General features: G+C 22.4%; 1 protein-coding gene across 1 annotated transcript in view; it reads right to left on the reverse strand.

The window, feature by feature from the left end:
• The window catches only part of LOC122860941 (irregular chiasm C-roughest protein), a 38,937-nt gene that overhangs the window by 12,247 nt on the left and 2,335 nt on the right, over nucleotides 1-24,355 (reverse strand). Inside the window, exon 2 of the mRNA XM_044165023.1 lies at nucleotides 4,057-4,394. Within this exon, the coding sequence (XP_044020958.1) occupies nucleotides 4,057-4,394 (338 nt within the window). The remainder of the gene's footprint in view (nucleotides 1-4,056; nucleotides 4,395-24,355) is intronic.

Here is a 24,355-nt window from a genome sequence, read left to right on the forward strand (position 1 = left end):
CATTTTTCATATTTTTCTGTATATATAAATTTTTTATAAAATATATTTTTATTTAATAATGATTGATGAACAATGAACTTTTGCTACTAAAAATTTATAAAGTTATTTTTTATTTTTGGTATTTTGGTTAATATTCTGTAAAAATAAATACTCAATTTATAAATTTCTATGATAAAATTCGATGACCGGATTACATTTGAATGGTTGAATGAAAATAAATTAATTTTCAAAAAGCATTGTTTGATCGGTCACTAACTCGAGAAAATATTTTTCATTTTTCCATTATAACTAAAATTATAAAAATTATTTTTACATATAGTTTACAAAAATTGATTTATTTATTTGAATTTTGCGGACTAAATTATACTAAAATTGAAAATACAATAATTATAATTTCATATGAAATTTCTATTTTAGTATTTTTGTATTTTTAATTGTGTTTCATTAAAGAAAAAAGAAAAAAAAATTGAATATTAAATTATATCATTCAATTTTACCAATTGGCTATTTTAAATCATTTCAATCATCAAAAAATTTTATTGATAGAAAAATAAGCAATTAAATTAAAAGTATGAATTAATTTTTGTTTTTTTTTTTTTTTCAAGTAATTAATAATTTTTGTTAATTCAATAATATCCAAAGTTATGAATAATGTTTTCATGTCAATAAATACCTTGGTAAAGTTTTTTACCCTATTTCCTCATCATACTATATGCTCCTAAGTTAATTACTCTGAAAAAATAATAATAATAATAATAAAAATATAACCAAATTGTTGCGTGACTCATGAATCTTGATATACACGCGCCCTCGCACCCTTATTACAATTTTGAGACGGTGATGCTATTGTATAAAACTGTTACAAGGCAACAAAAATAAAAAAATAAAATTATAAAAAAATATTTCTATATCATTCTTTTTATTGTATTGTCATGAAAAACTTTTTTAATAATTACAAAAATTAAATTATTGGGTAAATATATTTTATTTTATTCTTCAACTATGTCAATATTATTTTAACTTGAAATTATTCAAATTTATATTTACTAACGATAGCTTCATTGATAGAGTTGAAAAAAAAAAAAAAAAATCACAACTCATCGATCAAAAAAAAACTTCAAGTTGTAACAGCATTGTTTATTTTTTACCTCATTCAACTGACACCAGACAGCAAGATAACGAACCCTTTATTTATTTTATATTTTCCAATTTTTTTTTTCACTCTGATTATTTATTTATTTAAATACTTATCGAAAAATCAAATAACTATTCATAAAAATATTTTTTTTTCCTTTTTTTTTTTATTCCATATAATAGAGCATGTAAATTAAAAGTTTTTAAATTAATTTATTATTATTATTATTGTGCTTATAAAAATAATAATAATATGGAAAATTAATCATGTGTTTGATGCTAAATATAATTTCAATTCAATAGAATAATTTTCATACATAGTTTTCATAGAATACAAAATAGTCATTGCAGTACTTTCAAACATTCTGCTGGACGTTTGAAAATGACCTTAAATCGAAACGATAATTACAACCAAGTTTGAATTAGTTTTTGAAACATTTATGCACACTTTTAATGTAAAACAAATAATCAATTCATCTATCTACAATGTAACAATGTAAATATAAAATAAAAAAAATTAATTATACATAAAACTATTTAACTAAACATCTAAACTCTATAGCTCTATTCAAACTATCAAATATATAGATTGAAATTAATTAATATAGTAATTTCATTTGCATTATAATTTAATTTAATAAAAATATAATAATTTATATTATTATTTCAAAGAGTTCACGAGTGTATATATATTATTTAATGAAAAAAATAAAATTAATTATGACTAGATGAACGGAAATGCCGGTCAGGTGCATTGTGCACTTTGCCATTTGCATCGTTTTGTTCGTATAAAATTAACGATACACAATAATTGATGTCAAAAGGTTCAAAGCCGGTGTTTCAATATGCTCTGAAATTGTCTAAGTGTAAGCCTATATACTAAAGTACATATATGTTAAATATACGCATGTATAGTGATCGAAGTACACCAATAGTCACCCGCATCGTCCAACAACCATTAGCTACATCTCAAGCTACATGAAATTCAACATTAACCGTCGCGAGTTATGAAGGTTATATTGTGCATTGAGTGCGGGTGCATGCATGCCATCAATACCGAAGCCAAAACCGCACATATTCCTATATGTAATACATCCAGTATATATAGATAATATATATTTGTGAATTCGCGAGCATTCAAGTTAACTTCAATCATCATTCCTCTCTTGTATATCTTCTATATGAGCTTTGCCTCAAACTACTTTGTACAAATATATATATACATCTTGTTTTATATTTTAGTCTATATGAGGAATTATTCAAACGTATTTATATACATCTGTATACATCTGTAGTATATCTACTTTGTTATCAGTATCACATGAATTCACTCAATAAATAATATACTCGTTTGTACTCCGATTATCATTCATTCTTTGTATACACACTATTCAATATTCAACTTTATCATAAACTTTATATAAATAATATATTTTAAATTGAAAAATAATTATTATAATTATTTATTTAAACATCAATTGATTTATATTTATTATTTAAATATTTTTTAAACATTTTTTTTGTTAAATATAATAATATAAAATTTATTCTAGTCAAATAATTTAAGTAATAATTATATTTTGATCTCGTTGAATATTTATATTAAATTTCAACTCGTTAATATAAATTAAACTTGACATAAAAATTAATAAATAAATAGAAGAAATAATTTAACTATATAATTAGAAATATTAATTGTATTATTTTTTATTAAAATATATATTAAATTTATAATTTATGTATGAATTTTTTTTATATAAAATAAAATTATTTGAAAATAAAAAAATAACATGTAAGTATTCTATTTTATTTTTATTCATAAATTATATATATTTTTATTTAAAAAATCGAATTTCCATATTTTATACATGTATTATAATTTATTGATAAAAAAATGTATAAAATTTTTTATTTATCATGATGATATTTGTTGTTTCATCGATGAATACAATATTTTTATGTAAAAAAAAAAAACAATTTTTACGATAATATTATTGATGGTGTGTATTGTCTATGGTGTCTGATATTCATTGTCAATGATCTTGCAAGGTAATCGAATGCCAGTCACTACAATACACATATACATTGGCATTGAGTGTTTGAACTTTGTTGGTGTACCACGAAAATTCATGCATTAAACATATATAACTAAACAAGTTGCCCGATATCGGTTTTGATGTTACGATACGATTTTGCATTGAACCCCATAAATAATAATAATACATTCGATAAAGTGAAATATGATAATGCTTTTATATATAATATAAAAATACATATCCAATTTTATTTTAAAAGTAAAAAAATTTGTAGAAAAAAAAATCATCCAATATCCGCGTAAGTATACTTTTTTAATTTTTATTATTATTATTTTTTTTGTTCATCAGTTAACAAAGTGTATAATCGACTTTGTATTCATGTATAATTTACAAGAATATACATTAATGTGTTTTTTTTTTTTTATTTTTATTATTGAGTGAAGAAGAGAATACAGGTCAATGACAGTATCTAACGACTTTTTTTTTTATGATGGTTTCTGGGAATTCAGCCAAGAGATTGTATCTTTATTTTAATATTGATCTGACAATGTTTTTGCTGAATATTCGTTGCCAATATAAAAAAAAAAAAAGTAACAACAAATTCGTTATCAATTAAATGTAAAAAAAAATTAAATAAAAAAAAATAATTAAATATTTAACGGAAACGGATGAACTTTTTAGTTTTATTAAATTTCATTTTTGTTTTTCGAATTTTAATTCAATATACAAAAGTAAATTTAAAAATTTATTTTATAAAAAAATGTTGTATTTAATTTTCATAAAAAATATTACAGGTAAGGTGAAAAAAAAAACAAAAAAAAAAAAGTAAAATAATAAAAAGATGGATAAATTAATAATTTGGTAATAATAATTGATGATTAATTACCTTCTTCATCACTGCCAATCATGGCATAACGTTCAAAGCCAGTTAAATTTCTAACAGCCCCAAGGCCAAAGTCATCTTTTGTCCATTGAATTGGACCCTTTTGATCAAGTACACGACAAGGTAGCGTTACCCTACTACCGATAACAGCTGTCTGATCCTGTGGCTCAATTGCAAATCTTTGATAAACCATCTCAGTTGTTGCTGATGGTTTTAGTGTTGAAATACCATTAGATAAATTTACCGTTGACATTGGTGTTCCAACCGCATTATTCAAACACATCAAACAACATGAGATTAAGTATAATTTTTTCAATGGCCTTGATCGTTTTTGTTGGAATCTAAAAAACATTCAAAAAAAATACAACATCATTAGTATATAAGAAAACAATATTTTTTTTTCTATTTTTATATATATAAATAAAATTAAAAAATAAAAAATAAAGGTATATATGAATTTTTAATCATATTTATTTATTTATTTATTTATTTAGTTAATATATACATGCCCTTGACATTACGTACTTATGGGCTACATTGTAAATTAGCAATAATATTACATGTAAAAAATTTTTTAAATTGATTTAAATAGTAGAGTTAAGTTAACAATATTAAACCAAGACAATATTAATATTAAACAATTAAAGTTCCTTCTTCCTTCTCCATTTTTAATAAATATAAATGATAATTGACTTTGAAGCTGTCAATGGAATCAAGCGATGTTAGGCTAAGTGGTAAATGATTCCATAGACGTGCACCATACTCATATAGACTACATTCAAAGCCATGTGAACATGTGACTGTAAAAAGCAATTCATATCATAAATTATTTATTTTTTTATTTTTTAGCTTTGGTTAAATTATTTCAAACATATAAATTAAAAAAGGAAAAAAAAAAATATGAGAATTCAATGTAAAATATCAAAGATAAATTTTGAAAAAAAATTGAATAATTAATTTACCTGTCGAAGAATAAATATTCGCAGGATGTTACAAGTTTGAATAAATTATTCTTTGATATTTTATAAAGCAGGAAGTTTGAAAAAAAAAAAAAAAGTTTAGGTATGTAATTATTAATTATTTGTCAGTCGTTGATTATTACATGAAAAAATAATCTTTAAATTTTAAAGGCACATTATTTTATGTATGTATGTGAAGACAAACACAATAACAAAATGAGGATAATTGGGGCAATGTGGTTTACTCTTGTTATATGTATATTGTTGAGTCATGACAAGCAATATATACATAGATAAGTTTCTTCTTCTTAGTAAAATTAATGTGATGGCCAAAGTGGTTTCTTCAACTGGAATAATTGATCGTCGTCTTGTCAATGAATTATTCCATCTTGAAACCACATATTCGCTGAGTTTAATTAACTTCTATGTAACCACGGAAGGGACTTTCAGTATCTCATATAGATATAAACTGCTACTTCCGTTTTAATATTTATATACATATACAAAATTTATGTATAAGTATGAAATACTTTTACAATTCAATTTAAATATAATTTTTTTTACTTTTAAAATATTTATTTATATAATATACTATTATAATATGACTTTTAATTATTTATTTATTGAATTTAATATTTTAAAATAATGTCTCATATAATGATAAATTGTTTTTATTTTTAATTTACATTTTTTATCTTTTAAATTAACCATCTTTTTTATACATAAAATAAATATAAAAATAAAATTCAGATCAAAATGGAAAATGGATTAAAGTATTGCAGAAAACTAGTAACACTCTTGAAACTTTTATTCGAATTATAGATCGCTAAGACTGGTTGAAAAAAGTAAAAAAAAAAAATACACTTGATGAATAAAACCAGTAATGCAGAATGTTTTAATCCAATAGGTATTTAAATGTTCATTTTTCACAAGAGTTATACGTTAGTATATATATTGCCACTTGGTTTCCATTTCATTTTTTAAATCTTATATAAATCCTAAAAACTTTTTTTCCATAAAAGTTTAGACATCTTATTAATGCATGATGAAGAAAATATATTTATAAAAATGATAATTTAGAAAAAAAAAATATATAATTATTCATTTTTTAATTGTTCACTCGAAAAATTATAATAATAATATAAAAAGCTATTTTTTATATTGATAAATTAATAGTGAAATAGTGTCTACAAATTTTAATTAAAGTTACAATAATTATATATTTTATTTATCATTGATAAACAACATATTTATTAATGTTAATAAAAAATATTTGTTTATAATTTTAACAATAGATAATTCAAATGAACTATTGATGTGTATTATAATTTATTTTTGTCAAAAAAAAAATCAACACTACGAGCTCATAATTATTTTCTATTTGTAAAATATATAATTGCCTGTCAATATTGTCAATGTAGGTCAAATAATTATGCAGATAGTGTAAAATAATTATGAAGACTCGTTGAATATATAATTTGAATTTTCATTGGACACATAGAAATATGTTAAACATCATCAATTTATTTATTAATGATTTTTTTCAGAAAAGAACTAAAAAAAAGACATTAAAAATATTTTTTTTAATTAATATTCAATTCGATTCAATTACATGTGACTAAATATGCATATACCTGGAGTTTGATAACACGAGAAATACATCACTATTAATTTTTGATAAAAAAAAATTTCTCATTTCTAATTACTCGGAAATATATAAATAATTATAAAGAAAATTATAATTCAAATTTTTAATCATCTTTTGTGCACAAATAATTAAGCCCTATAATCAAATAATAATTATTAAAAAAAAAAACAATTATTTTCAAGTATTTAAACTGAATAATGTATTTAGTAAAAAATTTTTTTATTTCAATTCAATTTTCTTGTAATTATGGCACATTTAAAAAAGATACTTGAGAACATAAAATATAAGGAAATAAAAAAATAGAAGATTTTTTTTTTTTTACTTTTGTCATAGTAGGTCGAATGGCAGCAGTAGAAGAGGCAAAACATGAAAAGAACAGTAGAAAAAAAAAAGACGACAAGAAATGAAATAAAAAAACCGAAAAAAAAAATGCAAAAATAAATGAAATGAGAAGAAATAAAAGAATTTTGAATGGTTCGTCTGTATAATACAATATAGTAATCCAATGAAGGCTTTCTATACTTAAACTGATGAATTGTTAGCGTGTAGTAGATATATATATTTTGAAACTAGTAATTTTCATGTAACTTCTATGTAATTACATTTTTACTGAATAATAAAAAGTTAATTTTTTAACGATTTGATAATAATGTGTACGTTAACCAAATAAACTTAAATAAAAACAAATTATATTAATCAATAAGTCTAATGTTTATTTAAATCATTCAAAAAAAATATCTAAATATATTTACTGATACTAAATAAAGTCTAAATATTAATTTATAATTGAAAAATTAAACTAGCCATTTTATTCTGTTAAAAATATTGACAAGTTAATAAAAATTTTTCATTTTTTTTATACAAATAATTTAGTAATAATTTATTAAAAAAAATTAAAAACAAAATATATACACATATAAAAATTGACTAGAATATTAATAATAGATAAATTTGTTTGTTTTATATATTTATTTTTTTGATTTGTCAATTTAATATATTTTTTTTTCCATAAATAATGTGTCAAGATGGAAAAAATTGACATCAAAATTTAGTAGAAATATAAATAATAATAATAATAATCATAATCATAATAATAATAATAAAATAAACAAATTTACTACAAGCTGATCTAACTTTCAATTTTCCTCATCGATGCATACCAACGCGCAGTTGAAGCGTTTTGCAAAAGTAACGATCCCAGCATTTCAAATTTACCCATATCACGTACGAAATGGTCGAAGACGTATTTCGAATTTTTTATTTATATATAGGAAGGAAGAAAAATATATAAATAAATAAAAAGTAACCTTATATAAACACAAATATACACCGAAAAATGAGAGAAAAATAAAATCACGTATATTTGAATGTAATATTTGTTAAAAAAATTCAATTTAGAGTTGCACAAAATTTTATCGATATCTAGATGAATATTAAATGTAGCATACACCCATAATATTATATGTAAATTTTCACTTTTATTTTTTTTTTAAATAATACTTATAATTTGCTTTGGAAATTTTTTATTATTATTTTGTAAATATAAAATAAGTTGATTATGTAATAGGAAGGAAATATGAATCTCTTGTGTGATAATATTACTAAAAGCACCATCATCTATCCATTAATCTATTTATTTTTTTTTTCCTTTTTATTTTTACTTATAACACACTCACAAGTTGTCTGTAACCACCGAGTTGTTTTTGTTTTTAAACATTACCATGACTATCATCAAAGTTTCAAATTTCTCTCGTTATTCGATATCAACGACGTTTTTATATATTTTTTTTTATTTCTTTCAAAGATACCACCAGAAAAATTGTGGAGCTTTCATTTATTTTTTATTCTTACTATATTCCTTTAGCGATCTTCGACCCTCAAGTAAGATGAAACTTGCATCCTTTCTCCCCTCGGAAATTAGTTTCATTGCTTACTTCTTCTTCTTCTCGTTTACCTTTTTAGACATGGCTATAATTCGCATCGGTTTACTTTTTAATCTATTTCATGAAATTACGTGGCTTTATTTGTAACAAGAAAATTTATTATTTGTCACAATTTTTTTTTACAATTAAAATATATTTCAACTTTAGTTATTTCTCGAATATTATCATTCATTTTAATTTAAATGTATTAAATTTTAAAATTTATATTCTCATAATATGAAAAATATTTAAAAGTTATTTTAAAAAATTTAAAATAATAATTAAATAATGATATAATAAAAATTGAATGATTAAATTATAAAAGGATAGATGAGGATAGGCCAAGATGAATAGTGACTTTATACGATGGGTATACTAGATATAGACTTATGCTTGAGTGAACAACAAACGTGTGTGCATGTGAACTGAGCAAATATTCGACAAATGGGGTTACCTGCGTGGCTGGTTATTCATCATCGAGCGGCACCTGGACGGTTATATTGTAACCGGAGGCCAAGCATTGAGCAAGACCAAAGCATCTACCTACCCAACCACCTAACCACCCACCACCTAACCACCCATTCTCGTCGTTGTCGCGTTAAAATGGGTCGATAACAGGAGGTCGTGACAAAGGCCACAGGTGTCTCGACGGGAATGAATTATTTCTACCGAGTAACGTGAGTTTGTTTTAGTTAATATATATACTTTATACTCTCGTATGACCAAAGATTGGTTTTGACCACTTGAAATACCACTTTTTTTTATTTATTTTTAACTTGATTTTTAATTTATCATTTTTTTTTTTTTTTTTATGAATACAATTATCACGTTGACAAAATTTTTATGTATTTTTGTTTAATTTTTGTTTTGTTTATTCATCTTGTTGTTGAAATATTTGTTTTTCTTTTTTTTTTGTTCATTTATTTATTTTACTGTTGTCATAGAAACTATTTCATACAGATTTTTTTTTTTTTATGATTTTAATGAAAATAAAAGTGGAAAAGTGTTTATTGATGACGTGGGTGAAATTCAATGCTATTTTTTAGTTTACTAAAATAATGGATTTGTATTGTAAATTTTATTTGTTTATTTCGTTTTTATTTTTTTCATTTTTATTACGTACAGTATTATTGAATTTGAGTTATTACTATGAGTTTATATATAAATCATTGATTATATAGATTTTTATATTTATAAGATATTTTAAAAAATAAATTTTGGTATTTAAAATATCCTTAATTAAATTAAATTAAATATATTTCAATTTCATTAATAAAATTCAATATCCATATAGATATTTATAGATTTCTAAAAATAAAATTTTAAGGAAATTCTTTATTGGCTAGTATATTTAAAATTAATTTTCTCTATTTTATTTAATTAATTATAATAAATATTATTTATAAATCATATTGGATAATTTTAAGTTTATATAATAAATTATCAACAAATCCTAATATAACTAACTCGTCTTTTATTAAAAATTTAACTATTAAAGTCAAAAGGTTCTTAACATTGTCCTAAAAAAAATCTAAATAAACTCAATCAATAAACTAATATAATAATAATATGTTAAATATAGTGATTTAAAAATAAAAGAAAAAAAGACAATTATCAGACATCTCATTAGTTAAAATATATTCTTTTGAATGCATCAAAGTATAGAGTGGAAATTGCATTCAAATTGAATCGTCAAAGAGGAAAATAGACCAAATAAGAGAAAGAGAATATTGGTCACAGAATTTCAAAGTTTATATGTATATAACTAGTGGTCAATGCGTGAACAGAAACATAAATGTCGAGGATATATACAAATTGTTACTGGTTTTAAGCGTAACAACCATTTCAATATAAAATGCTTTTCAAATGTCCATATTGCTGTTTTGGAATTTCGAGTAAGTTTGATAATTCGTATGCATTTGTATATACATGTGTTTTATGACCTCGAGCTATTTGCACTTAATTCTCAATACATATTGATATGAAATATGGCCATCATCATGTATATCAAACAAGTGTATGTACACATATTCCTTATAAAAAAGACTCTTTGTCAATATAACATACACATAGCTTTTTTTTCAACTATTAATTTAATAAATGTCTTATTTTTTTTGTCACGTTATAAAGAAAAAAATTAATATATAAATACCCATACACATATATTTGCATGAAATATAAATTATTGTGTTGTATTTTTTAAAAAATATATGTAAAATTTGATGTTAAACACAACTAGAATGAGTAATCAAAATATACACACGTGACATGTGTTGAAGTTTGTATGAAAATTTGTGGTTTAATTATGGTTACAAATTTACGTCGTGACTAGAATATACGTATTACGTTATCTCGGCACTACCCAGATTTTATATAACTAAAAAAAAAATAATAATAATAAAACATTGAAATATATGAAGAAAAAAAAACACTGTAATTTTTTTTTCGTTGATATTGTTTAATAGTAATTTAATAATTATTATCATGTATATTAAATAAATAATTTGTTTAATTATTTATAAAAAAAAAAAAAAAAAGTTGTAATTAACCACAAAAAGTTGATGGTAAATTTCTTGTCATTCATGAAAATTTTGAGTTCAAAGTTGAGAAAACTTTGTTGATGAAATTTTATATATAATATATTTGAGCTTGATTTATGGCAGTTGAACTTATGACTTGGAGACGTTAATATTTTTGGTAGTTAACATTTTACCCTTATTATATTAAATCTTCAACAAAGAGAGAGAGAGAAATATGTTATATTATTTTACATTTGATTAATTTAAAAAATATATATTTAATTAAATTTAATTTCAACAATTATTCAATGAATATAAAAAATACAAATTCAAACAATTTATTATTTAAACTCAATGACGTATCCTTTTGATTATTATCAAAGGGTTGTTATATAATATAACTTATTTAAAATATAGAATTATTTTTAAAATATTAATTAATGAAAATAATATGATTGGTTGAATGTTTGATGGATTTTTGATGTTAAATAAAAAAACATATTTTTAAATACATATTAAAAACTATTGTCATATTTAATTGAATAAAATAAATTTATATTCAAATGTAATATTGATTTATACATTCTCTTTTGTAGAAAATTAAGTTGGTAATTAAAATTATTATTATATAAAATATTAAAAGCCCGGATGTTGTATAATCAATATATGTGAAATGAAGAGCTTGTAGAAAAAAAAAAAAAATGAAATATAATTTTTGTATAATAAAATTCTAATTGTGAGATAGATGAAAATGTAAAAAATTATATACAAAAGTTTGAAAGCTAAGTATTAAAATATTAACCAAGATTTTAGCATATTTTGACTTGAGAAAAAAAAAATCGCGTCTGGCAGTACGTATGGCTCTATCACTTATTCAAACTGTATGCGCGCGCGCACAATTTAAAATATATATTCATTGTAAATTCTTACATACAATGTGTATACATATATATAAAGTTTCTATACATGTATCCAGTAAAACATGTATAAATGTAGATTATTATTATCGGGTTTCATGCAAGTTACACTTGCGATTTATCGAATAAAATTCTTATCGATATGTGCTTAACTGTACTACGAGTGGCCGAGTATTACTGGTTAAAATATTTATTGTTTCTAACGCTTTTTAAATCTTGAAATACTTACCAATAAATAAAAAAATCAAAATGTACTTGTAAAAAAAAAATTGAGCTTTATATTATGAAAAAAAAAAAATAAATAAAAATCAATATTATTCAGCATATTAATTGCAATTAATTACAATTATTCTTTTTTAATAAATAATTTTTTAAAATACATTTTCTATTTACTTTTCACTCTAAAATAATAATAATAATAATAGTTTTTTTTTTCGATAGTTATTTATTTATTTATTTTCTAATAAACATATTTTTAATTATTGCATTATTCAGATGAGAAAATTTATCATACAATTATCATTTGTCTGTATGACCATGGAAGCATGATATGCCCCTCATTATGCACATCACAAAACTTCATGATATAAACCATGCGTGTTAAACTGTCGAGCACGGTTAATCGAAATGAGCAAAAAAAAAAAAAATAATAATAATAAAAAATAAATAAAAAAAAAAATGAATAAATAAATTAAAACAAACAAAAGTTAAATACTGATACTAATAATAATAGATGAAAATTATGTATATATATATATATATATAATATTTGTAAAAAAGCTCAAAAAAACAATGCTGTATATAATATATTTAAGCATGAGTAAAAAATTCGCGTGACTAAACTTTTACATGGCTACATATATAAATATAATTAAACATATATATAAATGTATAAAATATATAGTAGAGTAGTGGTTGACAGAGTGAGTTTAAAAAGAAAAAAAAAGATGCGATATATATATAAACAGTCAACATCTATAAACACACACATGTTCAGATAATTTATATACATGTGCACATAAATGCGTATATATTTTAGCGTATAATATACAGTACATACAGTGGCATGCAACGAATGGATGACAGAAGGACCCAACGTGGTTTAAATATATATATGTATTAATGTGGATATAAAGGACAGTACCAGGGGGAAAAGCACGATGGTAGAGAGCAATAGTGTGGTGGTGGCTTTCGCAGGAACGATTCGTATTTCGCAGCAACATAATATGTATATATATATAGAGCTTTAACTTTGGCCGTGCCGCAGTGGTATTGAGCGGTATGGTATATTCAACCCCTTTATACTTCACCCCACATGATCACCAAGTGTTGTCGCAGCTCTACTCTCCTACTTTCATTTTATCCCCTCTTATAGTCAACGATCCGGACGCGTTCACCAGCAGCCTTCTCTCTAGTCGACCTCACAGCCATCTTCTTAGTGTATATATATATACTGAAAGCTCTCTCTTTCTCTTTTTCTATGTATATATATATGTGTTTATTTCTCTTATCTACCCAACCACCCTCTTTACTAGCTTTATATATATAAGCACACACAGACATAGACTAAAACCTTCTACATTCATTCCGCACGTTGCTTTTATACCAACTACTAAACCCCTTATTCTCCCTGACTGTGCGCTCCGTTCATGCTGTCTTGGCTCTGGTCGCTGCCGTTTTTGCACATTGAGACTGTATATGTAGATATATGTATATATATAAATGTATTGAGACAGAGCTTTTGGCCGTTTTGTAGACCGTCGGTTGGTTCTATACTCTGGCACTTTGTTGTTACTCTCTTTGAGGATTCTAGAGTATGCCATACTCACTGTGTGATGACGACAATTTCAATTCCTCTGTTCATTCATCCATTTATCTTATTCGTTTGATATATACTTTAATCATGTTTATTTGATATGTCAACTATTATTTTTAAATAAAAATAAATTAATTATATGTTATTATTTTATTTTATTTATCCTGTTTTTTTAGTAATTATGAAGAAATAATTTAAAGTCTTTATTTTAGAATAGATTTGACGAAAAAAAAAAATGAATAAATAAAAAGTGTAAATTAAGTTTTTGAAGTTGGTATTTAACGATAGATGGCATTACACACAGGTCATGTCAGAGGTCATGAGTTTGTGTGTATGTATAAACACGATATTTTATATATTATATTAACAACATCAAATGGTAGTGGAATTTTTTAATTTAAAAATATAAAAATGACATACGTTTGAAGTTTGATATTATCATTTAAGTATGTATGCATATATAAGAAAAACATGAGCATATATTTGTATATACACTATGAATAATGTATGTATTTATATCGATTTTATATATAATAAACATGTCATTTAAAATTATTCATTATTATATATGGTGTTATTAAATTATTATTGTATTTTTATTATATAACATGACGAGTATATTTTGTTGCAACTTTATTCTATTATTATTTTCTCATTTTTAGTACTCATAAAAACTATGAAAAATATATTTTAAATATTGTCAATCAATAGTAATTGAAATTAAAAATTTACATTAATTATTCCCAATACAATATAAATTTATTTAAAATAAATTGATATATTATTTAAACCCATTATCATTGTACTATTTAAATAAAATTAAACAAATTAAAAAAATATATTAATTTACAAATTCAAAAATAAAAAAAACAATGTAAAAATATGTATTTATAAATTATTTATTTATGGATTTATTAATTAAAGTCTGATTTATTAATTGATTATATATTTTAAATAAAAAAATATTAAAAACAAATTAATGATTGTAAATAAATTTTAATTTTAGGTATTTATTTTTTATTTATTTTATTGTATTTTTATTAAATTAAAAGTCAAGACAATTTATATAAGATAGCTAGAGTACTTATATATTATGTATATGAAGAAATACATATATACATTGTTTCTTAAAACATGTTTTCTGGCAATACGCCGGTCAGTACACTATACAGTGTAACAAAGTAACCCTTACATGAAGATATTTAACTACACAATTTTAGAAATCATGGCACCAAGTAAATTGGCTATATATATATTTATCATTTTGTATTATAAACATACAGCTATGTACATTTATACATACATATATACAAAAATAGACATAGATACTTTTGTTACCGTGACTAAAGTTAGGCATCCAATTTGCACCTTGCTTTTCTTCATACTATTTACGATGGCATTTTCTCTCGTGAGGCCATTCTTATATATACCTAAAATGTATTTTCATCCTTTGTTTTTTCTATCCTTTTTTCACGTTTCACCCTCACAAGTTATATATATAATATATATATATATATATACAACAAGAAATAACAGAGGCAAGACTAACATTCCATTGCCCTCGGGACAAGTAAATGAACACACCGATGTAGAAGCTTTTCGAGGGTAAGGTGATCGGTTAAAGATGTATATCTATTTATATATATGTACTATCTTTTCTTATTTATATAGTTTATATAGTTAAAACATCAGACAAAATAACACACGTGTCGCTATATATATATAATATTATATACCTTTTGAGGCAGCGATTTTCTTTGCTTTAGGGTGACGACAAACATGTGTGGCGCAATGACTTAATTTAATTTATATATTTATATCTTGTTTGTTAATTGAATAGTATAGTAGTGTATACAATATTACTTTGATATTATTATTTTATATTTAATTGTTAAATATGCATTTCAATTTTCTTATTTTTTCACGTATTTTGTGTCACGATGTTATGATAGAGAGAGTGTAACTCTCAAGTGGCATTGTTGGATCAGGCATACTCGGGTAAAGCTCAAAAGCTAAAATTTAAGGTAGAAAAAAAAAAAAAATATGACAATAGTTGAGACAGTAAAATAAGTTGGATATTTTTGGTATATGTATGTGGTCTATCTCATTCTTTTTTTACTTGAACAAATTGTTGTTTTGTTGATTCTCATCACGTACAGGAAAATGGCGGTGCAGCAACGTTTCCGGGCAAACGAAACATACCTATATAGATATATGTATACACTTGTGTATATAGGTGTTTTGTCTATTAGTATTCTTGGTACCTTTATACATATACACATATAAATATATACATGTATGATGAAAAGTTCACATAGAAACAACACTACTAAATGTGCAAGTGCTTTCATTTTTCGATGTCACGAATCTACAACCATTAGCAACACTGAAAAATGACGTAAAAGATTTTTCAACTGAAATAAAAAATAAACCATAATCCACGAAAATCACATGCACATTTATCTTTTTAAAAATCTATTTTTTCTTTTTTTTTTTGTAAAAAATAGGTTGTGTATTTTTTTTTATTGAAATATATTTATTTTTCTTTGATGATGATGACTATACATTTAAAAAACTTTATAAATATTTTTCATTAAAATTTTTTACAAACATTTAAAAAGATGAAAAATTCTTTATAAATTTATAGAAAAAAAAAAAACATCAAAATTAATACCTATACAAAATTTATTAAATTTTTTTTTTTTTTAATAAACTTTTTGTTGTTTATGTTTTTTATATTATATTAAAACAAGTAGAAAAACAATGTTAACAGTAGGTTGAATAATTTAAAAGGAAAAAAAAAAAACCTATTATAATAATAAGTTAAAAAAATAAATTTATTATTTTTCAAAACAAATGTAGAATAAAAAAAAATATATAAATTAAATTAAAGATAATATTTTATTTTTTTGTGAAAAATAAAAATATTACTTATATTTATTATAACAAATACATTTTGATGATTTGCTGTGTGACACGATTCCAACACGACAGGCAGCGAAAAACACCTTTTCTAGTTATTTTTCTTGTGTGTTGTCTTAGTGTAACGAGGGACAAACACGCGATGATTCCGTGGGCTGCCAACCGCACTCGGTCTGACTGGCATTTGCTCCTTTGGGAATCCACATCAACAGTAACAACATTGATGGATAAAAACTATATATATTTTTTTTTCTTTCTTTTTTTATCTCTCGTTATTATTATTATTTCTTTCTTTTTTTTCTGTTCATTACCACGAATATATAAAAACAAAATTTACAGAAAAAAAAAAAATGATATAATAAATATATATAAAAATATAAAATAAACAAAATAAAATAAAAAATTCAAAACCACATGAGCAAATGAGGTCAACTGTATTTTTGTAAAAAAAAAAATTCTTTCATATATATTTCTTGTATGAAATTGTAATATATTATAAATTATACTGGAATAATATTATTATTACAAAAAAACATGACATAAAAAAACAAAATTCACACCATCAACAACATTATCAATATGCTCATTAATTAAAATAACAATAAAAATATTTTATTTATTATATTTTGTAAAGCATAAAATAATATTTTAATAATTAGATGGTAATTAAAAATATTACAATGTTAATGTAGCATTGATAATTAATAGTTGAAAAACAAGTTTTAAATGATAATAATTTTATGTAAAAATAATGTGAATGTGACGTTGATGTATGTTAATATTTTTTGTACATTCAAGTTGTCAATCGATAGCAAGTGGAATAGATTGACAAAAATATAGTAAATAATGATCAAAATACAGATAGATGAATTTCAAAATTCTCGAGATTCGACAATAATTCGACAATATGAAACATTTGAAGTACCGTAACCCGACATAAATACAATGTGAATTTGAATACACATACAGTTGAAATATTGAGAGAGAGATGAGTGGCCAATGTTCAATACAAGTCAAGTATTTTAAGTGCATAGATTACATACATATATACATATGTTTCATATGCTATTTAACATTTGCATTGAAAATATATTCGAGAATTTTTTGGAATTACTCGATCAATATCTGCATTTTTGTTTTATGTACACTTTAAACATGATGGTCTAAATGATATAAAATTACTAAATAAGTAAATTAATTAATAAAAAATAAATCAATAAAAGTATACATACAAATTTTCAATTTTTTAATGTACATTTTATACTTATTGCAATTGAGTAATTTTTATTTGATTTAAAAAATTATAACCAATTTTAAAACCAAAATTAAAATTAATAAATAATAAATATTGCTAAATTGCCAATTGATTGCTAAAAATGTAAAATTTTTTATTTATATTATGTAGCCTTGTAATTAAAGCTCACTTTGTTGATCTTGGAAATATACTACAGTAAATAAATAAATAAATAAGTAAACAAAAGAAAAAAATTTAAATAAATTATTAAAATAATATAATAATGATATGTAAATAAAAAAAATCAGTGAAAAATTAGAAAAAAAAAGGTATTGTAATCATCAACGATCGTAACTTCTTGCCAATTGGAGTATCGCCTTGAGGCAATGCACTTTGTGAAAATGCCAAGTGATCTCTATAGAAATAAAAAAAAAAAAAAAAAGAATTTCAAACTCATTAAAGGCTTCTCGACACTGAGAGAAACAAACTCTTCGCATTAACGCCGCTGGGCTTACACGTTTTACACTCACTTTTTTTTTGTTTTTTATTTATTTTTTATTTTTCTTTCCTATTTTTTTTTACAAAAAAAAAAGTATTCATAATGTATAAGTATATATTTTTTAAAAAAAGTTTTTAAAGTATATAGTGATATTTTTTTAAGTCACTGCACGCATTTATTTATCTGTTTTTTACTTTTTAATTTTATTTATTTGTTTTTATTCTAGTCCAACGAGAGTGGTTTGTATAAAAGACTTTGGCATAAAATATTTATCAAAGAATAAAAAGAAAAATACACAAAAAAAAAAAAATATATAGATGGAGAAAAAAAATATTTTCTTTTGGAGTTTATTTTAATAATTCAAAGTTTAAAATTTCATAGTATGAGTATTAAATTTTTTAAACAAATAATAGTATTATTTTTTGGAGCTCAAAGTTATACAGAAACAAATTACATATTCATTATTTTTAAAATTTTTTTAAATAATGTATTGCACAGAAAATTTTACAATGAAAAATTAACTAATAATATTTTTTTAACAATATCAATATTATAAATTATCAAAAAATTATAATTTACATTATTAACTTTTGATTAAATTATATTTTCAAGCAGTATTAATATTGTTATTAATTATTTTGCACAGTGGTTATATTAATTATAAAATTAATATTGATATAAGCGAATTCATTTGATAATTTTGTTAATTAGTTTGTCACCAGCATTCCATAGTTATTCAATATAAATCGAACATTATTAATCCTTACTCAATTAAGTTAGTCAAGTATTTACGAAATTCGATTTGACTTTTGAAAGTTGGGAAAGGTCCATTGCAACATTCTCCATCACCACAACTTGTCTATATATATATTTTCTATATACTAAAAACGAAGATTATATAAATTCATTGTCTAAATGGAGTAGTTTATTATTATTTTTTTCATCTTTATACTATTGTCAAAAATATCATTTATTTAAAATTAAATAAAACAATGCAAGATAAGAATTTGTCTACTGAAAACCCACTATTATTCTCGTAATATTAAATATTTCAGTAGTACAAGTCAATAACACGAGAAGACCTAAAATACTCTGAATGTTTTATTTAGTTTTATAAGTTGAGATCAGTTTCAAAATAAAAATTCAGCATGGAATTACATATTTCAGTAGTACAAGTCAAGCAATGTCAGACTCAAATTTTAATTTTACCATATTTTACGTGTAAAATTGAGAAAAAAATTATTTAATATTAAAATTAAATAATTAAATAATTAATTAAATTTAATTTAATAATTATTAAACTGAAGTTTTTGTATATTTTTTATAATTATATATTTATAATAATTTTACTTGGAAAAATTTTTAAAAATATCTCCAGTGAATAAAAAATACCATTGATCATCAAAAATATATTTATTTTTGATTGAATTAATAAACAAATAAATTTATTTGACATGTCACAATTGTCAATCATCCAATAATGAATATTTAAACAATTATAAATAAAACAAGAATATATTTTTATCTTTTATTGTCATTGGGGAAAAAAAAAAAAAAAGTAAACAATCATTCTTTACAATTATGGTAACATTTTATATATATATAAGTAAATATATTCTGACACATCGAGATAACTAGACTACCCTTCGTGTCGTTTTACCCGTTGAAATACAGTAGCTTCATCGCGTAACGAGGTGTACTCAAAATGTGTTGAAAATGCAGAGCTTGAAAGGAGTTAATTATCAGTTTAACCGGATGCATTTCTACCAAGTGTTTACTTCCCTAATTTCGTCCTTTTCGTTATAATTTAAAAAAAAATAAAAAAAATAATTAAGATGATAAACAGTAAATTAAATATAAAATGATTAAAATAATAAATATATTATTTTTGGTATATTCTTTAAATAATACTATCTTTTGATTTTATAACATTTATAATATTATTTTTTATTAAAAATATTATTACGTTATTCAACAAGTATTTATGAATTTTAATATAAAGGATTTATTACAAAAAATTTTTTAATACCTGATTAATAATAATTATTTAAAATTCTCTTTTGAATATTATTTCATAAGTAATTAATAAAATTGACGAATGTATGGAATTTATTTGCATTACATCAACAACTTTCTGATAAAAAAAATATCGAGTACACACACTGTCATGTATTTTCTATGAACTTACACTCATATGTCTCCATTATATTTTTTTTAATTAAATTTTCAACTGGTAATAATTCTGCAAATATCAATAATTGCATTGGTAAATATATTAATTACATATATACAGAATGAAAATAAAATTACGATGATTGCTTTGAAAAATAAAAAAAAATATACTACCACCACTGTAAGCCATAATTCAAATAGTATTTGCATGTGTGATATTTCATCTTTTGAAGGTATAATTTATGATCTATAATTTTAAACGAAATGTATGTTATAATATTTATTTATTTAAAAAATAAATTAAAGCTTGTGTATATAATATAAATTAAAGAAAAAAAATTAGTTACAGGAGTTGTATTATTTTATTTTTATAATAATATATGATTAGAAAAATGTAGTAAAAAACTTTGTCATATGATGAGGAATGGATATGAGAAAAAGACACGTAAAAATGAGAAAAAATAAAAAAATTAAAATCGATTGACGCGTTCAACCCATACAAATCAGTCGTCGACGAGAGGGGTGTGACAAGCGTGACTAAAATACTCGAGCTAGTATAGAGTTGAGGATAAAAAAATAAAAAAAATTAAAAAAAAAAAAAACAAAATAATAGGGGAATAGAGATGGGTGGGTTGATTTCTGACGCATGATTTTTGACTCATGGAACAAGGGTGATACGACCTTTCTCTTGTGTCTAACTCAACAAACTACAAATTTTAGAATCCATAGAAAAGTCAAGTCTCAACTATGCTCATAAAGTACAGACACCCTCTAAGTAATACTTTTTGATGAAACAAGAAATTCAATATCATTAAAAATATGAGAATAGAGACCTTCTATTTACAGGGTTAAGTGTATCCTTTGAACTGCTACGAGACACTATCGAAACTTGAATAACAAAAAATAAATAAATAAAGGGGAAATTTGATGGCTGAATCATCATTCAATTTTATTTATTTTTAATCTTTACAAGCTTAATAATGCAAAAAAATTAATTTATTATTAATTTCAATAAAGTGCTGGTGAGAGCTGGTAAATTTATAAATTAATATTGATATTAATATTAAATAATATATTTCTTAAAATAGATTAAATTTATCACTATTTTTAAAAGAAGCAAATGAGAAAAAAAAGTTATTATTAGAATTTATTTCGATACAAATACTCGATATATATAACATACAAAGAAATTCTTGTTGAATTTATTATATAAAAGATTTAAAAATTTAAATAATGCTGAATTTTAATAATGAAAAGTAAAAAAAAATTAAGAAAATTGATTTGTAAGATTGAACAGTAAAAAAGATATGAGATTTTTGTATATAGAAATAGCTTTGCTACTGCTGCTGCTGCTGCTGCTGTTGTAAAGTGTGATATAAGGGTGCGCAAAAAAAAAAAAAAAAAGGGTGACGCCAAGTTCTTCTCATTCTCTTTTTATACAATTTTTTTCTTCTTATTTTTTACTTCACAACCAAGCGCCAATCTTGATAAATCACCGCTTATATTTACGAGGGCAAGTAGAAGGCCCCTTTTTTGTATTTCTCCATTTATCGATATTATCGAATACGATTATTCGAACTCTGCTGACTGATTAAGCAGTATTTTGCTTGACAGAACATTTTATTCTGATTGCAGCAATTATCTACAGCTTCTATGCACCTTCATAACTACTGCTTATCTCTCTTTTTTTTTTCTTCACAATCTTTTGTGTCATTTTATTTTTATTTTAAACTTTATTTACCGTTGAATGAATCAATTTATCACACATGCTTGCACATGAAAATGTTTTTAATCTGATGAAATTCAATGTTCAATAAACACTACTTCAATACCAATGCAATTTCATTGATAAAAAATTTTAAAATGATATTATTATTTAAAGTCATTTAAATTTTTTTATTTAAATCTTCATTATAAATTTTTTTTAATAATTAAGAATTAATATTTTCTTTAATAATTAATTTAAATACATTTTTCATCTCAACAATGATGTAAAATATATAAAATTTTACCTCTAGAAAGTTAGCACACCACAATGGACACAAACTAACATAGATAGAACTAAAATTTTATGCTTTTTTTGTGCTATGCTATTTTTGTGTGGAACTCACGATTTTTGTGCTTATATATTTTTTTTTCTAGCAATTTTGTGCTAGCTTAATATTAAGTTGACACAACTTCTTTAATAATCAACTTAGTCTAGTGAACTCTTTATCAAAATTATGTGCTCTTTATGTGTTTTTATTCTACGTTTGAATTAATTTTTTCATTCCAATTATTTTTTATTCATATAACTTTTTTTTTCTAACAATATTGTGCTAGCTTAATATTGAGTTGACAGAACTTCTTTAATAATCAACTTATTTCAGTGAACTCTTGACCAAAATTATGTGCTTTTTATGTGTTTTTATTTTACGTTTGAGTTAATTTTTTTATTTCAATACTTTTTATTTAAATAATTTTTTTTTTCCTAATAATAAAAAAGAAAAATTATTCAAATAAAAAGTAATCAAAATAAAAAATTAATTTAAACGTAGAATGAAAATACATAAAAAGCACATTATTTCGATCAAGAGATCAATAGGATAAGTTCATTATTAAAGAAGTTGTGTTAACTTAATATTAAGCTAGCACAACATTGTTAGAAAAAAAAATTATATAAGCACAAAAATCGCGAGTTCCACACAAAAATAGCACGAAAAAGTATAAAATTTTAGTTCTAACTATATTAGTTTGTGCCCATTGTGTTGTGCTAATTTTCTAGAGGTTAAAATTTTCATCTTGAAAATCAGCTGAATATCTTTTACCGATTTTTTTTTATTTATTTTTCATTAAATGGTTAAATATATTTTACACTAATGAATCATTTCTAACGATGTATTTTTATTATATTTATTTGGGTTATTTACAATGGTTTTTTTACAACATCATAATTCTCTCATGCATAATATGTTTATAGCGTGTGTATTACGCAAAATCGATATAGAATATTTACAACGAATGAGCTGTCTCAAATTTTATGCGTCATATCCTGAATTGAATAATTCATATTACATATTATTTTCTTTTCATTTGACAAACAATGTATATTAATATTTTCTAATTTTTGAAAATTACTGTATACTAAAAAAATTGATAAAAAATTTAATTAAACAATTTCCACATATGTACATTATTCTGGAAATTAATATTACTGATATATAAATGATAATATTTGTTTATTTAATATTATTAAATTTTGCAATAAATTAAATGATAATTGAATTTAAATTCTTTGAAATTTACGTATATTTGCACGTGATAATAAATTGATATAAAAATATGAGCACAAATTGACCACCGTATCATCAATTATTTCATAACAATAAATAATATAAAATATTCAATTGACAAAACAATAATATGAAAATTATTTGAATCAATATTTTAATACTGAATTGTTTCACACTTTAAAATAATTTATCCATATAAATATCTATACATGTTAATAATAAACATGTGTGAAACAAAAATAAATCAATTAATTTAATTTTTTACTAATTAATTAAATTATTTTTGTTTTTTTATTTGAAAAAATTAATGTATCATTTAGATGATAATTGAAATTGATTGTAACATTGATTTTTATTTATTTAAATAAAAATGAAATAACCAAAATCAAATAAAATATATTTTTTTTTATCAAATCATATAA

Source organism: Aphidius gifuensis, linkage group LG1 (assembly GCF_014905175.1).
Source record: "Aphidius gifuensis isolate YNYX2018 linkage group LG1, ASM1490517v1, whole genome shotgun sequence".
NCBI lineage: Eukaryota > Metazoa > Arthropoda > Insecta > Hymenoptera > Braconidae > Aphidius > Aphidius gifuensis.